We start from the raw sequence: 22353 nt of genomic DNA, 5'->3' as shown, positions 1-22353 counted from the left end.
TGACAACTAGATTAACCATTTTGCATTTAATGACTTATACTATGAACTAAAGACTAGATGTTTTGGGGGGTAAGACTATTGCACAGAAAACTGTATAATACATTTTGAGCAACATGACATTAGCAACTGATAATGTAGGAAACCGCAGATAAATGTGCGTAATCAATTGCATGAATGTACAATAGCAATCGCAACTTGTTCAAAAGAATGAGAAACTGGTTTTATGATGTGTATTAATGACTAGATGATGTGGAGGTTGTACAAGTAGTTTTGAAAATTGCATTTCTGTTTTGAAAAATGCACCAAAGTGACTGAGAAAAACTGTAAATGGATATTTCACCCAAAAATTTAAAATTTGCAATTTTAATCACTTATATTTCCAAAGCAGATAGTCCTGAATAAATCATTCTTTTCAGAGTTATTTCAGAGTTTAGTTATTTTTTATTTTTGTATAGTTTTAGTATCTCAGGGCTTCCTGATTAAAACATATATTTAATTGTGTAAAGTATCTAAGCACAGTCTATTGTTTGTGCGGTATAGTGGCATTTTAATTGTTTAATCAAGGCAATTTGTAGAAGTTTCAATGTTTATAATATACCATGTACATAAAACTGAAAATTTATTAGTGATGATTTTTATATAATTTTACTTTTAGTATTTTAGGGCTCCAGAGTTTATTTGCTAACTAATGTGATTTTTTGTAAAAAAAAAAATTGCTGAACCATCTCTATTCTCAGGAGCTCATTTCTATTTGACATGCCACACTGACTGAGTTAGCGTGTTGCCCTTGGGGAAAAGGCAGAGGCAACAGCAGGGTCTGCCTAAGAAGAGATGCCAAACACGCTAACAATGAATATGGATCAAGCCCTCACATACGCAAAACACTGATTCTGTTCAAATCCATTCATGTGGAGTCTGTCTAAATAGATTCTGAGAGCCAGCTTTCGCCTGCAGGGCCCCAGGGGCAACACAGACCAGCGGAGAGCCCCCACCCCCACCCCCCTCCTTACCTGGCAAAACAAGTGATGGAACACAAGCCTGCAAGGAACCGAACCCCTCATGTGCCATTGATAAGCACTGGAATAGCAGCAGTTCTGTCTTTATTTATCCTGCCGGTGGTTCACCTTAACACAAAACTAGCAGGCTGGAAACAGCACTTAAAATCAGAAGTCACACATCAGCTGTCAGCACGAGGTCTGGATGAGGTCAGAGCGACAGAATCAGACTCCATTGTTATCCACTTGTTTGGGAATGTTTCTTTCTCCGGGCGGCATCTGTCACACGGCATGACCGAATTCAAAATGCTGTCTTCCATTATTTGTAATATTTATACCCCATAGAGCATAAATTATGGAACGAACATGCGAATAAGCTTCCATTTGATGCAGAGCAGGTTCATTTAATAGACCCTCGGGTTCCTTATGTCAGTCCAATCTCCTTCCCAGGTGTCAGTCGTACACAGGCCCGAGCGCTGCTAGAAATCACACGTCTGTCCTAATCATGCAGGTGGACTGCCACTGTTTGCCTCGGTGTTAATGGTGGCACACGATGTCTGCCATCCATACTAAACCTTCCGTGCAACAACAAAGCAAATATTTGTCTCCCAGGCATTATCTACAAATGCACATATTTCCTCGGCTGTGTTCTGTGGACGCCCGGCTCGCTCATCTGGCCCTGTTTGTGTGACAATACCTTCTGAAGAAACTCCTACATGCGCCTTGAAGTTTCCCCAGTCCCTGAATCACTGAATATTTTATAGCTTCAGTGTCTTTTTTGCCTGTCAATCTGCCAGCTGTTCTCCTTTCTTTCGATTGAAAAAAAATCCATTTGTAGGGTGGTATCAGATCACCTTTTTAAGCTTAATAGGAATTCATTAGGCATTGTGAAAAATTAAGGGGACAACAGATTTAAGGGAGGAAAACAAGGACGTCTTCACCCCTCTGCTGCCATTTATCGTCTCAGCCCAGTTCTCTCCAGCCTTGAAGAGGCTGTTCTGGCACGTTCCTCCACATCTCAACTGCAATTAACTGTAGGTCATGTACTTTTAACATTATCTCTATTTGAGTCTCAGGGTTGATGTGTTGCTGTGAAAACTGGCCCAAACATAGAAGCGCATATAGATTGTCATGGTGCACTGTGAACTTTTTTAAATATTGTTTTGAGTATATTATAATCTCATTTTCACATTTCAGTAATTAAATAGCTTGTCCAAGCTGTATATCGGTGTTTGTTCAACTTTGGGCACTTGTTCCATCCATGTTCCAGGAGTAGATTTAATTAAAACGGACAGATTTTGACTTTTTCTTTGTGTTATATTAAGATCACATTAAAACATACTTTAATTATTTTTACAGTTAGTTTATTAGTTATTTTATTTTGCTGTTTTTCATATATCATGTTCATGCATCCTTTACTGGTCCTTGAACAGATTCCTGTTGACCTCATGTTTCAAAGTTAGGGTTAAAGCTTGATGCCATGACATGCCCTACTTGTGTGAATCATGCTGTGCATATATTGTACACTACATGCATACTGTAAATTCACTCTCTTGGCTGGTATTTGTCCTCTCTTTTTTGCCTTTGCTGCCGGACAGTGAACAAGAAGTACCGTGGATCCCATGGTAAGATATCATAACCAAGTTGCAAACCCCACACCAGTAGGGACATTTGTTGTTGTTGTTTTATATTTTAAAGATAAAAGTAAAATGAAAAAAAATGGTATAAAAACAAATTTCACTTCAAAAATTGCTATTAAATTTCACATTTACAAAGAAACGGCAACAAACTAAATATGAAATTTTGAAGGAGACTGCATTCTTTTTGTGGTAAAACAAATTCTAATTTTTGTTTTATTTAGTCCTTAACACATGGTTCTCTGTTCTCCTGTATGAAGTGTCTTGGAGTTTACAGCTAACTTTCGATTAAATGGCATTTCTGCTCTGTGGACACTATCAGACTTTTGAAGTTCATGCGAAATAATTGATCTACAAAAAAAGTTTAACAAATTCATAATGAATGTTGAGCCTTGAGGCAGATCGTACTACACTTCACCCCTTAAAGGGGATTGTTCACTCAAATTATATCATAATTTATCACTTAAATGATGACAGAATTTTCATTTTGGGATGAACTATCCCTTTAGTGTGCCTTTCTGGAAATGAATAGATAAATAATCTGTATTGAAGTAATGCAGAGAATTACTTTGACTCAGACCCTTGGCTAGCTATTCAAAGAACATATTCCGAAGCCCAGAAGCAGACCTACAGTAATACAACTATTTGAGTTAGAGCCTAAGCCAAGATAACAGGCATACACAGAAATGAAGATAGCGTGACCTTATATTCATAGACTAACATGATTTACATAAATAAAAGACAAAGTTCAGGAACCCAAAGCCCTTGAATATAGAAGTTGATGTCTGGCTCATTTGTCCAAAGTGAGATTTTTGCCTCCCATGGCCACAGGTGAGGCAACTTTTCCACTGAAGCAGAAGTAACCAACCGGAGGATCCCCTGAAACACACTTTGTGCCTCAAATATTTATCACACCATAGGACTTTCACTCTCAAAAAAAAAAGAGTATTTCAGTAATATCTTAATATATTGTAAAGGGTTGCCCCATCTGCGAGTACAGAGGAGGGAAAGAGGAAAGCCCATGCGCCCCACAAAATCTGTTTCGGTCTCGGCTGTTACCAACACGAAAGACCACTGGAGATTTAGTTATAAGAATAGACTCCTACTATTTTTACACTGGATTTAAGATTTGTCTTAAATTAGCATCACATTTGTGATTGGTGCAAATTCTAAAGAACTTTTGGGCGTTTATTGATGTTTTTAGTGTTTTGTTTTTACTGAAACATTTGGGTCCATCCACATGATTTTTATATGATTGTATTTTCTGTCAAGAAATATTGTAATATTTGCTGGAATTGTAACCCAGCGTACAAACATAAATCATAAAGCAAAATGCAGTCTTTAGCAGTGACCCTTAATATTATTTTTGTGAATATTAAAGGTCACTAACAATATTCAGATTAAAACTATGCCAGTTTTTCAATTAAACTATCCCACTGGTTCTCTCCATCCTGGATATGTGATTATGGCCTCTGTACAGTCCTTGACATATTTAATAAGTCACATCAGATGCTATCTGTAATTGGAGCAGCGCGTCCCTTTTAGGACACCTACAGTAGCACATGAAGTTCCCATTTTTACAGAGTTCAGCAGCTCCTTCATGCATTTCCACAAATTCGACATCAAAGGCTTAATTCTAGCATTCAACTTAGTTATTTAAATCCTCATTATCATAAGATTTCAATATTTTAGATATTCCCCAATTTTCCTCGGGAAAGAATGAAGCTGATTTAATAGGCAGTATTTAATTTTTCACTATTCGATGAGAGATGTGCTTGGGTCATTTTAAAAATGTAAAAAGCATATTTTCATCAAAGGATGGTTTCGTATAACAGCACTTTGGGGGGGTGTAGAGGAATCCCACTGTTTGGAGCATGTTACAAGAACACTGCCAAAAGATTCATTATTCAAAACATTCTGTGTCAGGCACGCATGAAACATAATGAGCTGAACTATCTGACTTTTGTCTTTTTCTGAGTGGTAATACCATGATTTAGTGTATATTCCGCTTAATGTTTCCTATGTGAACATGACTTAAATCTGCCTAGACTGGTGAAACTGCTAGGCTGGTTTGTTTTGATAGGTTTGTGGGGATTTGGGGTAATTTAGAGGTACCAAAACAAGCTTAATTCACTTGACCAGGCTGAAAGACCAGCATTCAGGCATTTTAGAGACAGATGTAGATCTCAAGGTCTCTTTTCTCCTATCACCTTCTCTCCTGTTTTAGATTCAGAGGCCCCAGCGGACCCTGTGGCTCCAGTGATTGTAATCCCACCCCGAAACACTACAGTGGTGGCCGGAGTCAGTGAGGCCACACTCGAGTGTGTTGCTAATGCACGGTGAGTACAGATACATGGACACAATCAGTTCATTTTGATATTCATTTACTTCTGACAGGTTCACAACCATCAATATTAAAATTCTTACTCCATTTACCTACATTTCAAACCCATGATTATAGCAGCAAGATTTTTATATTGCTTTTAAAATAAGTATTTTATGATCACAAAGTCTGCATTCATCAATTTTCACAATTGTGAAATATTACAATTTAAAATATCTATTTTCTATTTCTATTTAAAAAAAAATAATGCAAGACCACCTGAACCGAGACCAAGACAAGTCCATGACCAAACACGCACTCCTGAAATTCATCCACAAAGATCCACATTTATTGCCTGAAAAATATCTATTAGACAATTAGAAACTATTAGAGCTGTTAGCAATCAAATGTTCACTAAAACGTATCATTGCACTGCAGAGATGGTACAGAAGCTTTATCTGAATTAGTACAATTACAATTGAATGAATATAGGTAAGATTATTTTTTGAAACACAGAATTATGATGGAAAAACCGAATATGAATGTCTTAACTAAAACTGGCTAGGTGGTGGCGAAAGATTAATGTGTGAGCCACGGAATCATTTATTCAACCGATTTGTTCAAAGCAGCTGATTCATTCAGTAACAAATCACGTCTGTGTGTTCCTCTGAAATGCAACAGTTGCTATGGATTGCAGGACTTTGTTTGGAATTATTTTAATTGCCGAAAAAAAAAAATAAGCCTGAAATGAAGACTGATACAGTTTTTGTTTTATCCAGTTGTATTCACTCAGTGCAACTTATAGTATTCAAGTGAAAGAAATAACACCAACATGTTAAAATAAAAATTAAAACCAGAATCACAGAGTTGGAAAAAGGATCACCTTCTTGTGTCAGTATTTTGTTGAACCACCTTTTGCTTTAATTACAGCCTTTAGTCTATTGGGATATGTTACTATCTCTACTAACTTTGCACATCTAGACTTTGCCATATTTGCCCAATCTTCCTAGCAGAACTGCTCAAGTTCAGTTAAATTTGGTTGTGACCATTTGGGGATTGCAGTCTTCAAATAATTCAACACATTTTCAATGGGGTTTAAGTCTGGGCTCTGACTAGGCCATGAAAGGACATTAAACGTTTTCTCCTTCAGCCACTGTGTGGTCAGTTTTGCTGTGTGCTTTGGATCATTGTCATGTTAGAAGGTAAACTTCCTTCCCATTAACAACTTTCTGGCAGAGGGCAGCCAATTTTCCTCAAGAATTTGAGGGTATTTTTGCCCAATCCAATTTTCCTGAGTGAAAAAGGGAGTGGCTTTTCTTCTTGCAACCCTCCCATACAAGCCACATTTTTAGAGCATGTGTGATATTGTTGTCACACACACACAATGTTCAAAATTCCTGCAACTGCTTCAGAGTTGCTGTAGGTCTCTTGGTTGCCTCTCTTACCAGTGTCCTCCTGGCTCATTCATCCAGTTGCAGTTTGGAGTGACCACAGCTGATCACAGGTGAAAGTCAAATGGCTTTGTGTTCCGCGGAGAAGGTGGTTAGCTACACCGGAGTTTACAAGTCATTTTTAGGAGGGGAGTGATCCTTTTTCCAACCTTGTTTTTTATTTTCTTTTAGTCGGAGACCTAGACAAGACTGAGTACAAATGAAGTCGAGACTGAGACAAAAAAAACCAATACATTGAAAAAATGGTCTCAAGACTGGTCTTGAAACCAAGAACGGTCTCAAGTACTACAACACTAGCCATTACTCCAGTCTTTAGTGTCACATGATCCTTCAGAAATCAGTCCAAAATACAGATTTGCTGCTTGAAAACATTTATTATTATTATTATTATTATTATTATCTGTGTTGAAAACAGTTGTGCTGCTTAAATATTTCACGAGTCCAAAAGGAATACAATTTATTTTAAACTGGATTCTTTTGTAACAATATAAATGGCTTTATTGTAACTTTCGATCGATTTAATGCAATCTTGCTGAATAAAAGTATTAATTTCTTTCTTTTTTTATTTTATTTACTTATCCAAGCTTTTGAACAGTAGAAATTGCCAGAAAAAAAATATTTCACTATTACTTTTAAATCATTCTCACAGTTTCAACAAAACCTTACATTTGTTACCTAACCTTAACCTAACTGGTTATTGTCACCTTGGTGGCATGTTTAAATCAGCAGAATTAGCAGCAACAAAGTATTTCACACTGTAATATAAACAATAATATTTCTACACTGTTGTTTACCACAGTCCGATTGAGAAGCTCAGTTTGATGTGGCGGAGAAACGGCGTGGAGGTGGCCAGTGGTGTGGGCTCCTTCGGCCGGCGCTTGACCATCATCAACCCAACGAGTGCCGATGTGGGCATGTACGTGTGTGAAGCCTCACTTTTGGACAGCAATGTGAAGCCGGCAGAGGCCAGAGCCTTCCTCTTCATTACAGGTGAAGCACTCCGTCCAATAAAAGCTCAATTTCTTCTCTCTGACACAATGCTTTCACAGCTGTACATCTGCAGAGAAAATCCACAGACTTAATGGTTCCACTCAGTGGGGGGTGATGAACAGCAAAGCCCTCTGATAGATATAGCACTACATTACTGCGCATAAAACCTGAAATTACACACTGTATTAGCTGAGCTAAGAGCTTTTAGGAGAGCCTCAGGCATTTCAGCTATCGGTCACAGTGCTGCATGAGAATATCACCAGGTAATACTACACATTAGGATCATTGTGAATACACACCAGTGAAGTGCCATCAGCCCTATTTCCAAGTCATTTGATTTATTTAATAACAGAAAGTGCACATAATCTGTAGCCTTTTGAAATAGCGGCATGTAAGGAGATAAATGTTGGTGTGATCATATCTTTTGGACACCTCGGTACAGAGTAAAAAGGAAGGAAGGATCTGGTTACATTTATACAATGTTAAATTAATAGAATAGATTGGTACCCCTAAGGAGCCATTTCTGCCTTATCTGACACTTCAAATTACTTCATATAATTTAGTCATATTTGTTTATTTTAAATAAATTATTATTATTATTATTATTATTGGTTTTGTTGTTATTATTATTAACTATTCTAATTATTGTTATTGTTATTATTATTATATTTTCATTAATAATATTTTATTGTATAAATATAATTAATATAATTAAAGGGGGGGTGAAATGCTATTTCATGCATACTGAGTTTTTTACACTGTTAAAGAGTTGGATTCCCATGCTAAACATGGACAAAGTTTCAAAAATTAAGTTGTACGTTCGAAGGAGTATTTCTGTTCCAAAAATACTCCTTCCGGTTTGTCACAAGTTTCGGAAAGTTTTTTTCGAGTATGGCTCTGTGTGACGTTAGATGGAGCGGAATTTCCTTATATGGGTCCTAAGGGCACGTTTGCCGGTAGAGCGTGCGCTCCCGTATAGTATAGCACTGAGAGAGCACAGGCATTCAGTGATCAGAGCGAGAGCGTCGCGAAATGTGGAACTTAGTCATTTTCCAAAACCGCTAAGCAAATATATACAGTTTCAGTACATACCACATAGAGACGTTGTTGCTGATGCTTCTCTTGTTAAATTTCAGCCTCTGGATCACGCCTCCAGGCGCTCGTGTTTTTCCGGGAAAAATCGGTACAGACTATCTTTCTCTTATAAATATAATAAAACTAAAGACTTTTTGGAGTTATGAAGGATGCAGTACTACTCTATAGGTACTGAAGATTAACAGGATATTGAGTGAAAACAAGCATTTCATCCCCCCCTTTGAAGAACATTAATGTGTCATGTTTAAATAGTAATAATACTAGTATATGATACTAATAAAAAATGTGTATATACATTATTAATAATATTTTAAAGTTACTATAATATTGACGGCGAACATAATTTAGAGGGCGAATCAAACATGTAATCCACAAACAGTCAAAAATTCAAGCAAGGTGCAAACAAAGTCCGAGACAGCAAGACAAAGGGATAATCCAAGACAGGAAATATAGACCAGAGCAGGCAGAGAACAGACAAGATGAGGGAAACACTGGTGAAACAGGCAGTGAACAAGAGTAGACTAGACTAAGAAAACTCAGAATAGCTACATAATGTTGCTATCGCTAAACACAGAGATAAGTGTGTATGTATTTGTAATAGATTGCAGGTGAGTCCATGATCAGTGTAGTGGGAAATGTTCTGGGAAATGTAGTCCAGAGAGAGATGTAACAGTTTGTGTAATGAGTGTCAATGTGATGATGGGTGACCTCTGGTGGTGAGTGAATGGAAGTCCATGGACCGAATTTGTGACATAATTGATTCACTTAGCAGACCCTTTATAATCATTAAAAATAATGAACAGTAGGTAGAATAGAGAGAGCTAGTGCTAGAGGGTCAAGTGATTAATATTTTCTATAAAAAATAAATCTTTTAACAATTAAAAAAATCACATTTTGAGAAAACTCTTTACAGACTTATGTAATTGAAATGTATTGATGCAAATAGATAAAGTATAATAAAATAAAGGCTTAAGTGTAATTTGAATGTTTTCTTTCCAGTAGTCTGAAAGGTGACAAGTTAAGAAAGCAATAGCCCCCAAATTTTTTTTTTTTTTTTTTTTTAACTGTAGCACTTGTGATCCATGTACCAAGCTAAAATTGAATTCATTGCCCAAATTTGTCTTCATCTCATAGCTCTCTTAACTCTCAACTTCTCAATGGTCTGTTCCTAAATAATTTAGCTTTAATGTTTTCTATGATTAATGTAAATGTCATGCTGAATTCAACAGTTTTCCTGTCTTTGAATTCATTTAACACAGACTGAGTATATGCAGTTTGTCCACCTTTTCTCTGTAAAGTTACATATGGAAACCCATTGAGCTAAACAGCATATTAAATATTTATGCCTTTTCGTCACTTCACATCAGTGTCCATTTGAGAGCCCAGTTGACAGGTGTTCTCAGCTCCATGTGAAGTCCAATACATATGTATAGACAGACGGATGCGTAACAGGAGGAATATATTGCACTGGGCAAGAGTGCATGTGAATTGATGAATGTGGGCTGTCAGATTGTACTGCACATAATTCAAAAGCTTAGTAACTGTTTGGGTGTCTGAAGTATATTCAAGATCTCTAAGTATGCATTTATTCATCTGCTTATTTGGGTGAAAGATGAACTTCAGATTTTTGATGGTCTACAATTTTTTTCTCAGAAAATACATGTCTCTCAAGCATAAATCTCTACAATTATGTCTCTTTTAAGCTGTACATCATACAAGATTCATTTCTTGTAGAACTATTAAAGAGATGAATGAAATAGCTCATAGAAAATAAATCTATGAATGTGCTTTCTTGCCACGGTTTTCATGATTAAAACATCTAAATAACTGATTAAAGGAATAATTTACCCAAAAGTTAACATTCAAATCGATGTATTATCATTTTATTTTCAGTGTATAACTAGTGTGTAATACTACTCCCACTGCCTTCATCTGCCATTGGACGGGCAAACATGTAGCTCCGCCTCAAACTCATGCCATTGGTTGAGTGTCGTCAGGTTCATCAGGATGATGATCAAGCAAACTTTTCAAAGTGTTTATACTTATGGGGTAAATCAAATTATGAATTAAAGTTGCCTCTGCATATAAACAATAGACACTATGTGTAAATTGGGTAAAAACATTAACTACATAACCATACTTGCCCAGTTATGTTATGTTTAAATATGAAAAAAAAGGAATTAAACATTTAAATATGTGCTAATTTGCATATATGTTTCCAGATTAGAAATATAGGCATTGCATTAAGACAGGTAATAAAATCTTCTTTATCTTTGTTTTCATATTGGAATCAAAGGTTTATACAGAGGGGATTTTGGATATATTTTTTGTATCAGGTCATAAATCAGAATACACTATCAACAGCCAGAAAACAAAAATACATTATATAAATCATTTTCATAAATAAATGGTAGATTTTCATTAGAAGCATGAAATCTATTATGTAATACTGCAGTATTGTGAGAAAGTGAAGTCTCAGTGGCCGTCTGTGCCTCTGCAGGAAGTCCAAACATTACAGTAGAATATGTTGTGCATTAGGTGAGTGAATGAAACATGTCCACCAGTGCTCTCAGTCTTAATGGGATGCTCCCACATGTTTGACTGCCGAAGACACATGACCACATTAAAGCCCACAGGCCGGGCATTTCCATTTTGACAATGTTTATGAATTTATTTTCAATTCATTTTGCTCCAGCAAATGTTCAGTTGCTACAGAAAATGTAAAAAAAAAATTGTCCCACGTCCATCTGCGCTCAATGAACTCCACTGACCGAATCATTTTTTTCTGAAACCATTTAGGAATTTCAGTACCTCGAAAAACGTCATTTTGCAATCAGTTCTCAAGCCTGTTTGTTTTTTGCAGAGGCGCCTTATTTCACCGCCGAGCCCAGGAGAAAGATGATGGGAGAGGTGGAGAAAAGCGTGGATATCCAATGCCAAGCTCGAGGTGAGTGCTTTACGTGCGACACTTAAAGCGAGTGGGCTGGATTGATTCGAGATTTATAAGTATACTCTGCAATATGCTTTACACACAATAGACATACAATACACTTCAACCTCCTTCTAATCCAAGCACTTCATTGAGCGCTCAGAGCTTTTGTAGTCGTAAGCTTTGTTATGCAAAGGTATTTATAGCAATTTTCACAGCATTCTTTCTGCTGCCGCCTACCATCGTGAATGAACTCCCAGGAGTGCCGCCCCGGGCTATTAACCAACCCCCAAAGGCTGTGCCCTGCTCTGTTTGGGGGTGATTTATAAAATCTGTATTTAGAGGATGTTAGTGTCCCTTCACCGAAGACAAATGGAGGCGTTTTGGACGAGTGGCGAAGAGTTTACGATTAGCTGTGAGATATGATGTGTTGATGGGAAAGGGCTTAAACCATTATCATTATAGAGTGAAAAAATGGGCGATGAAATGGTATTGGTTTTCTGCCAGAAATATTCTCTAGCTTTCTAAGAGTGCTGGATTGAAAAGTCGGCCCAACTGTTATAAACGTACTTAAGATTTTGGTCCGTTGAGGTTCAGGCTTGGCTCAGCTGCAATTTCAGCAAGGAGTAAAAATGATCCCTCAGCATCGGATGGGCTGTGAGAAATAAAAACAAGCGAGTCACCCCGCCGTATCCTCAAGAGTGGAAAGTGGAATCAATCCATTACCTCTCTTATGTGCTGCTTCTGGGACTGTTCTCACTTTTTTATGTGGCTGGATTGAAAGGAATCCTTTTGTTTTGAGAAGTTATATCTCTCCAGAGCAGAATCAGAAGTCTTCAGCTCTCGAGGATCAAGGAAAAGACTATAACACATGCCCAGAGCCCATCACTCTTTTGATATGTCTCGGAAAATATGCACAGAAAAAATATGAGGCTGTTTGCTGCCGAGTAGAGCTTGATACAGCCGTTAACCAAAGGCGAAGAGCGCTAAATGAGTTTGAATAATACAATCTGGTCTCCTTCTCTTGATGCAGACGAGAGCCACAGCGAGTGATGATTTTCTCTGTTAGTTCTTTCAGCTGTTACTTAAATCATTTCCCCCCGAGAGTGCACTTTTCCAAGCTACTGGAATATTCTTAAAAGCGTGCTAGCCGAATCTGTTTGGAGGCTTAAGGCCTCAGTTCATCTCATTTCCACTTGACACTTCATCTTCTTTATATCATGCAAAGGGTGCAAATTAAACCTATGAGTGTGTATAATAAAGAGTGTTTACTGTAGATCAGTGCGGTTCATGTGGCTTCATACCGCACAGGCCCGAGCTTCCAGAAACAAGAATGGGGATAAAACATAGTGTAATTTTGCATTGGGAAAATGGATTCACTGAACCTGGGAAGCTTACATTAAATAATGTAGTGCCGCCTCAGACAATAGACCAACAATACTAGGTGGCTTTAGCGATTAGCTTAGCATTAGATTAGATTAGTTTCAATGACAGCAGCACTTGAGCTGCATGAAATTCTGCAAGTTTCTGTTGTTTTGTTAATTCTATCTATCTATCTATCTATCTATCTATCTATCTATCTATCTATCTATCTATCTATCTATCTATCTATCTATCTATTTGTCTGTTTGTCTGTCTGTCTGTCTGTCTGTGTTTATTTTTAATATTATGTACCATTTAAAATGTATTTAAACTGTTAAATGTAATCTTTAGTAAATCTCAAAATAAATATACTTTTTTTAATATTGTATAATTATAGTAGTATAGTAAATTATAATTTAATGCTTACAGGTTTCATTTAAAATGTAATAAAAACATTCTGGACCCAACTGTTCAATTCCTACCTTCTTCTGACCATCATAATCACCTGTCATGTTGTGTTTTTAATTCACAGGGGTGCCCATACCGAAGCTGGAGTGGTATAAGGATGCCGTGCCCCTTAGTAAACTCAACAACCCTCGCTACAAGGTCATCTCCAGCATGGGCCTTCAGGTCAGGAGGCTACAGCCTGGCGATGCCGGAATCTTCCAGTGCTTCGCCAGGAACTCGGCCGGAGAGGCTCAGGTCCACACTTACCTGGACATCACAAGTGAGTATGACCATGAGGCCGGGCAGAGGGGCGTCATGCATTCTTTATCGCATAGTTTCCAGACTCACTGCTAATAATTATTGACACACAAACAATCGAGACGTTGTCAAGGGTATTACATGTGGCCAGCTGCAAAGTGCACCTTCTCTCATCCATTGTACAGCAGTTCCTCGCTGTGACAGATGTGTTGTTCCTAATCTACTCCTTTCCATAAGAGACACAATGGCTCCCTGTGGAGAGGCCTGTCTGAAGTTGATTACATCAAAGTGTTTGTCAGGGCACTGCCCTGATCTGTACATGAGGACATTAAGACCCCCTCAGAGGAGCACTCTCATCACACAGATAATTACAACAGCCCCGATTGCTCATATTTACTCTATGTAGATTGCCATAATTATTTTAACTTCCAGCTGTATTGACCTTTGAATCATCCAATTATCTGTGCTTGTACAGGCCATTTTTGAGAAAGAAGCTTGGAATTAAAATATATATTTTTTTTTTTTTAAAAAGTAACATTTTACAGTGTTCAGGCTCAGAAAAATGTATAAAAATAACACCAATACTGTCTGGTGCATAAAACCTCACTAATAAGATGTACTTTAGAGTAAAAAATAATAAATAAAATATAGAATAAGTACTCTTTAATAAAGATAGTACATTAATTTCAGGCCTAAAGAAAGTTTTAAGTTAGTAAAAAAAAAAACACTTGCTCATTTCAGCTCTGAATTTCTAAAGATCTCGCATGGAATTGTGGCTTCTTCTATCTTGCATATTGATTGTGCATATCTAGACTCGCTGATTGAGCAGTGGTTCAGTCAAAGCTGTGTTAGTTGTTCTGCTCGCTTTTTTATATTACTGTATAGATTTGTTTCATGCTAAAGTGATCAAGGATAAGTACAGTGGATGAATGTTTGAAGTGTTAGCACTCACCCAGAGAGCCTGTGAGTGAGGTCACTGTAAAAAAAACATTGGAGCATATTGAAACTGTTGATTTTTCATGTCAAACTACCTCAGTTTTTTGAGTGTCGAACATTGTGTCAAGTGCTCTAGCAAAGATAGCACTTAGACACCTTTAGAATACACACATGTAATACATAAAGAGGTTTATTTAATTTGGAGTAGAGTTTGAATGACTTCTGATATTTTTAAGTCAACTTTTATGTGATGAAAGTCGAGTCGAAGTCTACTAGTTGCTGATGACGTCATTCATGAACAAGAGTTCATTAGGTCAGGTTTTTTTCCAAAACGCGACAAACGCCACTCTCTCTTTTTTACGGAATGCAATATATCCACTCAAACAATCACAGCCCACCATTCCACGCCCTCTAGATACTAATGGAGGCGCTCCGAATGCACCTGGCATCATAATTTCCATCATTTTCTTTGTACTTTGTGATCAACAAACAAGGGCTGCACAATAAATCGCATGAGATTGCCTTGCGCATCTCGTCAGTAAAGTCTGTGATTAATTGTACCAGTTAATCACCATCATGTGCTTTAAGATGGAAATTATTCAGATGTATTTAATACACATAGCTGTAGATCACTGACAAGCTGCGCTAAATCGCATTCATTAAATGAATCACATTGTTAGTCAGTGTTAGTGTTTTTATAAATGCCATTTATGTTTTTTGTTAATACAGCATATAGCACTAGACTACTAAATCAATGTAACATGGCAAAGATTAATGCACTTTTGGGAGTAAATTTCTGTGTTTTAATGTGATATTGTTGTGATATTGTTGTTCATGTTCTTGTTCATGATGAAATATTCTTTTATTGCTATAATTAATTCATAGCATTAGCAAGATGACCCGTTGAATTCATTTCGGAAGCGATGACTGATAGATGTGTTTTTACTCCAGTGCCTGTATATAAAATTAGTATTGACCAAGTTCAGAGGCTGTCATATGTGGATCAACTTACTATGTTGTGTGTTTTCATCAGTTTCAAAATGAAAAATAACTTTCATATTGATTCAATGGATTTATTGCATTTTGAGGGGGAAAAAAGTACAATGGATTTATTGCATTTTGGGAAATCAATAATAAAAAATGTATAATAAATCTTTGAAAATCAAAACCTGGATTTATTTTTTTAACATTATTACTGTATAACCTAAGGATGCTATGTGAAAGTTTGAAACAGAAATTAATGGTTTTCATCTTGCCATTTCCTTGGTAAAGAAAACACATTTTTACTCAAATTAATCAAAATGGATTTATTGTGTTTTGAAACCAGATGTATTTTTATGTATGTATGTATGTATGTATGTACGTTTGTTGCTTATAGCATAAAATTAAAATGTGTTTATACTGCCCAGCCTTACTGTGGCATCAGTATTCATGTGATAAAAATGATGTAAAGCGATTGGAAAGCAAGCTGTAATGGGTTTTAGATTTCTGTCTCTACTGTTCCAAAAGATTGTGGCACATATTCAACAATGCATCCAAACAGCAATCTTTTGCTCTCGAACAGCAATATGTTTTACTTTTCCAGATGGAAATACCTGTTCATTTGCCCATATCTGCTTATTAAAATGACCCAGCAACTCCACAATGCCACATTGGGCGCCCAATCAGAACAGTATAATTATATTCATGCCAGTTGTTTACCGTCTCGGATTTGAAACACAAATTTGCAAACATGTCCTGCATCATAATAAAAAGCATCAGTAGTGTTTTGAGGGACATAACATTGTTTTAATACAATTTACTGGCTGGTGTTTGGCCCCTTGTAATAATTTGCATGTTCCTGTGGGGGAGTGTGGGCGGACTGTATTAAGCGTGAATGAGGGGCCACTGAACGGATGTGGCATATTCTCGTCCTGATGAAAAACTGTGACTGTGTGTTTTGCAGGTATGGCTCCGGCCTTCACAGCGGCGCCGGTCGACATCACTGCCACAGACGGAGCGGTGGCCTCGTTCACCTGTCAGGTATCCGGGGCCCCTAAACCTGCCATTATCTGGAAGAAAGGTAAGCTACAGTAGTACGAAGTGATGTTTGATTTGAGCATTTACACTTATAATTCACTAATGAATGAGTCCTAAATCACATCTGAGCTGTTTTTTTTTTTTTTTCAGCAATTCGTGAAAACATTTCTTAAATATCAGTTGAAAACAGCTGTGCTGCTTAATGTTCTTTGTTGAAACTGTGGTACATTTTTCAGGGTTTTATTCAATAGAACAGCTTTTTCTTTTAGAATAGACTTTTTGTTAGAATTTCGTAGTCTTTTGTAAAAGTCTGTACAATATTTTGTGGTAATTAATGATTTTTTGTTTTATCTGTAACAAAATCAGAATGAGATTTATTAGGAGGCCATTAAGATGTCTTTGTTGCAGCCGATTGCAGACACAAAAGATAATTTCATGGGAGAGTAATGAAAAAAAACTTCCATTACATTCTACAACTCTTTTGGGTATATTCATGAAGTCGTTTCCATAGCATTCTCTATTATGAAGTTGCATATATAATAGCAGCCCCTAACAAGGTAGAGAGCTCTGCAGGCAGTTTCAGGAGGATTGCCCCCTGGGAAAACTTTAAGCTTGTAATAAAAACTTCTCAAACTCCATGCACAGTGATGTGCTATTAATACCTTATATGGAAGCAGATGCAAGATATTGAGGTAACTGGTTTATGTTTGTGTGTGCGTTTATCTGCATTTGTATGCACATCAGATACTCAGGTCCTCGCCAGCGGTTCTGTGCAGATTCCGCGTTTCACCCTGCTGGAGTCCGGCGGTCTGCAGATTCAACCGGTGGTGCTGCAGGACACAGGGATGTACACCTGCTACGCCGCTAACTCAGAGGGAGTGATCAACACCAATGCCTCCCTCACCGTATGGAGTAAGAGTAACACTGAACCCATCTTCTAACTTCTTTCAGAACCAATTTTCTTTTTCACTTGACTTGAGAGAGGAAAGATGACGTATCTACTGTATGGAAGGCAATTTCTGCCTCAGAATAAAAGTTCTTGCAGTTCTGACTTTGTATTTTAAAGTGTTTTTAAAGTGTTGTGTTTAACACAATTACAAGTTTAAATCTCACAATTTTGAGTTTAGTCTTAAATGAAGGTATGAAAATGAATGTGGCAATCATTTAATGTCCAATCCCGGCCTTCACCTGCCTAATTTTGTAAAAGAAATGCATGCCATGAACAAAATACCGTATTTTCCGCACTATTAAGGTGCAGCTTCATTGAATGGCCTATTTTAGAACTGTTTTCATATATAGGGCACACCGGATTATAAGGCGCATAGAATAGAAGATACTGCAGTCAAACGTTTGACTGGGTTTGCGTTATGCATCCACTAGATGGAGCTGTGCTAAAGGGAATGTCAACATTTTGACAGAGCGCCTTGATCCATATATAAAGCACTCCGGATTATAAGGCGCACTGTCGTTTTTTGAGAAAATTAAAGGCTTTTAAGTGCGCCTTATAGTGCGGAAAATACGGTATACATTTTGTGCATTAGTAATGAATACGAAATTGAATGTCCCAACATATTTATCAAACCAAATATGCATTTTGTGATACAGACGAATCCTTTCGTCCACAAAATTAGGCATGCTTTAAAAACTATATAAACTAAATTTGAACTCACAATCGTAAGACATAAACCTGAAATAAATTAATAAATAATAATAATAATTAATAAATAAAGCAAGTCAGAATTGTGAGATTATAAAGTTGCAATAACATTTTGTATATTTTTATTCCGTGACGAAAACAAGCTTCCATATGTAGCTACAGTATGTAACATCCATATGTCCACAAACAAGCCTAGTGCAATGCTGTTTTTGTTTTGATGGACACAAGATTAGAACATCTATCCAAAAAAAATCTTTCCATTGATGGGCATACAAAGTTTTGTGTTGGTCTGAATAGATATATTTACAATCATTGATTCAAATTAAAATGTTTATTGTTTGTGTTTGTTAGAATGGGCCTTAACTGCGCATTTAAACATACTGATCATGTTTAAAACATCACATTAAAACAATCTGTTATTATCAATTCAAACATATAATTTGATTTCAGATGGACAGGAAAAATAACATGACTGCTAACTGACCACCATTAATTCAGTAGAAATGTGTGGCGGTTCTGGAGGACTGGACAAAGGCAAAACTCACATCGAACTTCCTTTCCTAAGTGAATAAATAAGTAAAGTCAGAGCAGAGCCTGATAAGCTGCTCCATGAAAAGCAGCTTCTTAGCGCAGCTTAGCAAGGTGATATCTACAGCATCCAGACTTGTTATTTACACACCGATCAGAGCATGTAAAGTCCTGGCATTGTCTCAACGGAAGGGAAACGCACTCGGCTGGTGATGTGTGAAGAGGCTGTTAAACAGTGAAGCGTAGTTGTTTGGTTCTTTTGAAAATGTTGAACTAGTGCAGATTAACACTGTTGTGTTTGCTCCAAGGTCGCACGTCCATATCCAGGCCTCCCATGGACAGACGTGTCATTAAGGGACCACGGCCATTTTGGAGTGCGGTGCCACCCCACGACCCGCGCGTGGTGGTGAGGTGGGTGATGATAAACGAGCCGCGCTGCTTCCTCCTCTCCTCTCAACATCAGAGCCCAGTGCTCCACACTCGGTTTGATTGTAATGTTAATTCAAAGTGTCAGCCCACAGGCCTTGAAGTTGATTCAAAGCGCGATCCGTAGTGCTGTACAGTTAATTCAGCGCTAATATGCTCGATATCAGTGTAATGAGCCAGTGCTGTTTCCTGTGCTCCCCCAGTGTCAGCTTGACTGTGATAGAGTTCTCTTCTGCTCCTCGTCTCCTTCACTTGGCAGGTACGTGTGGAAAAAGGATGAGGAGTTAGTGAGCCAGACCAGAGGGGGGCGTATCAGCCTGCAGGAGGGCTCCTTGCACATCAGTCAAACCTGGTCCGGGGACATCGGGGACTATACGTGTGACGTCATCTCTCAGGCCGGCAACGACTCCAGGGCAGCCCGTCTGGAGGTCATGTGAGTGACTTCGCTTCCCTTCATCTCCGAGCATTAGGCTGACTAATGCACTGTGCTGATGGATGTGTGTCACCTTCCAGATGTGCATTGCGCATCATTTTTCACACGCCGGCTTTTAAAGTGTGAGGACGTTACTGAAGAGCGAAAAATATGCTGGCTCTCCAAAACCTCGAACCCTAAGTATTCAGCTTTGTCATGTAGCTCATCCCACATGCTTTCTGCTATAGATAGGCATCATGAGGCTTGTTGAGGAGAGGTGTAGTATGATTTCCACATGGTGGCCAATAAAACCTACAGACATAAAGGGATACTCCACTCAAAGATAATATTCACAATATTTTCAATAATTTAGTAACCCTCATGCTGGCCCAGATGTAGATGACTTTTGTGCATGACTTTGATTGAACACACACAAAGTGATCACAGCAGTAATCCAAATGACCCCAGTTTAATATATCAATAAAAAAAATTATTATTCGGCCAATAGCATAGGTTAATGAGAGCATTGTTTAGTGCATTCTGGATGTTATGTGAGAAGTGACGCTGAAGAACAGAGGACTGTCACTTCTCCATCAGCAGGCTGAACAGTTTACTCAGCGGTTATTATAAAAAATAAACATCCGTGCAACTATTTCAAGCATTGATAACTAACAACATCTATCTACTTGAACTGTGAAATACCAAAATCTCAAAATAAAAACATGGCAAAATCACATTTAAACAACGTATTTCAAATCAGCAACAACCTCTGACATTAACTGTGCTTTAAATGTTTTTTTTTTCTAATGCTGAAATGTCATTTACACAGCTACATTTGAGCACTGCAACCTTTGATACAACTGGGCTGGTCCCACTTTAAATTAAGTGGCCTTAACTACTATACTTATATTCAGTTAATAATTGGTAACATGCAATTATTGTGTACATACATGTTTTTACATTGTACTTATATTTTTAAAAATACCTGCATGTAACTACAGTACAGACCAAAAGTTTGGACACACCTTCTCATTCAAAGAGTTTTCTTTATTTTCATGACTATGCAAATTGTAGATTCACACTGAAGGCATCAAAACTTGAATTAACACATTGGAATTATATACATACAAAAAAGTGTGAAACAACTATGTCGTATTGTAGGTTCTTCAAAGTAGCCACCTTTTGCTCTGATTACTGCTTTGCACACTCTTGGCTTTCCTCTTGATGAGCTTCAAGAGGTAGTCCACCTGAAAGGTCTTCCACAGTCCTTGAAGAAGTTCCTCCCGAGAGATGCTAAGCATTTGTTGGCCCTTTTTCCTTCTGTCTGCGGTCCAGCTCACACCCTAAACCATCTGGATTGGGTTCAGGTCCGGTGACTGTGGAGGCCAGGTCATCTGGCGCAGCACCCCATCACTCTCCTTCTTGTCAAATAGACCTTGATGCCTTCAAGTGTGACTCTACAATTTTCATAAGTCATGAAAATAAAGAAAACTCTTTGAATAAGAAAGGTGTGTTCCAAACTTTTGTTCTGTACTGTACATCTGTAATTCATTTCTGTATCTACATTTATAATATACAATTTTGTTGACCCACAAAATAACCTTAACCCACCCTTAAACCTACCCAGACCACCGAACCTGTCCCTAAAGCTTACCCGTATCCAACCTCATAGCAGCAAAAGTGTTTTTGCAATACAATATAAACACAATAGGTAAACTTTACTTATTAACATACATTGCCCTCCATAAATATGGAACAGTAAAGACAGTTATTTTATTTTTTTGCTGTGGAGTCAATAAATCTGTAAATATGATTAAAATATTAATATGAAACAAAACTACAGAATGTCACATTTTATTAATTAGGTTTTTTCGACGCACACATGTTTTACCAAAATAAAAAGGACAGCACTTTTAGAGTTCAATCCCACTATTTGATGTGAGCATAAGCATTGGAACTTTCTAAGTGTTCAGCTGTGTCCGGTTGCATTAATTCTTCAGATATTAAAAGCAGGGAATGTGTCTTATCAGTTATATCCATTGCTTCTGCATTCTATGTCTTGCATTTGACGATGACACACACAAACCAGGATTCAAGGACTTTATCAGGGCAAAGAAATGTAAAGTCTTAGATTGACCAAATCAATCTCCAATTTTAAATCCAATTGAACATTAATTTCACCAGCTGAAGAGGAGACTAAAGACAGAAATTCCCCAAAACATGCAAAGGATGGAATTGGCTGCATTTAAAAGCAGGAGAAAAGCGTTTCAAAGCATAAGACCAAGAGTCTGGTGATGTCTATGGATTGCAGACTCACTGCTCTGATTGCATGCAAAGGATCTGAAACTAAATATTAGCTTTTAATCTTTTACATATGCCATTCGACGTAAACTGCCATATGATATAGGTTCTCCTATTCATAGTAATATGAGTGAAACTGGTTTATATATACAGTACCAGCAGCATTTCCAGTGGAATACAGTTTGGTACGGTGTGATTATGATGCAATTTTTCAGCACAACAGTGAAAAAACACAAAAAGCAGTCCTACAAAACTGAAGTTTGTGGTCATGTTTATCATTGAACATGTCGTCTGTGTATCACAACTGACATACACTGTATTTGTTATGCATGCTAGAATCTTTCTTCCAGGTTATGTTTGCTCACCCACTGCAGCATCTGCACACACTATTCGAGAGGATTGCTGCTCTCAGCAGGAACGTGTAGACTGACCTTTCCTCAGTAACCTTTTTCAGCCTAACCTTTCCATCTGGATTCCAACTGCTTATACACAATTTGCATATTCATCAACAGCCTGCTAATTGTAACTTTTAAAAGCATTTAATTAATCAAAGAAGTTTTTCCTCTGTTCTTTTGCCTTTAATCCCT

At 37.5% G+C, this 22353-nt stretch overlaps 1 protein-coding gene across 1 annotated transcript; it reads left to right on the top strand.

Moving 5' to 3' along the window:
- Positions 1–2555: 2555 nt before the first annotated feature.
- Positions 2556–19486, top strand: LOC113081640 (protein sidekick-1-like; the record flags this gene model as incomplete). The annotated part of the gene is made up of 9 exons (XM_026253656.1): positions 2556–2620; positions 4860–4971; positions 7206–7396; positions 11355–11438; positions 13315–13509; positions 16369–16485; positions 17187–17354; positions 18936–19038; positions 19313–19486. Coding segments are annotated over exons 3-9 (1010 nt in total), but the record flags the coding sequence as incomplete, so codon positions are not given.
- Between the last annotated feature and the right edge of the window lie 2867 nt (positions 19487–22353).

This window comes from Carassius auratus, unplaced genomic scaffold, assembly GCF_003368295.1.
Source record: "Carassius auratus strain Wakin unplaced genomic scaffold, ASM336829v1 scaf_tig00034731, whole genome shotgun sequence".
NCBI lineage: Eukaryota > Metazoa > Chordata > Actinopteri > Cypriniformes > Cyprinidae > Carassius > Carassius auratus.
Note: the sequence above shows the minus strand (reverse complement) of the source record. Positions and strands in the feature narration are given on the sequence as shown.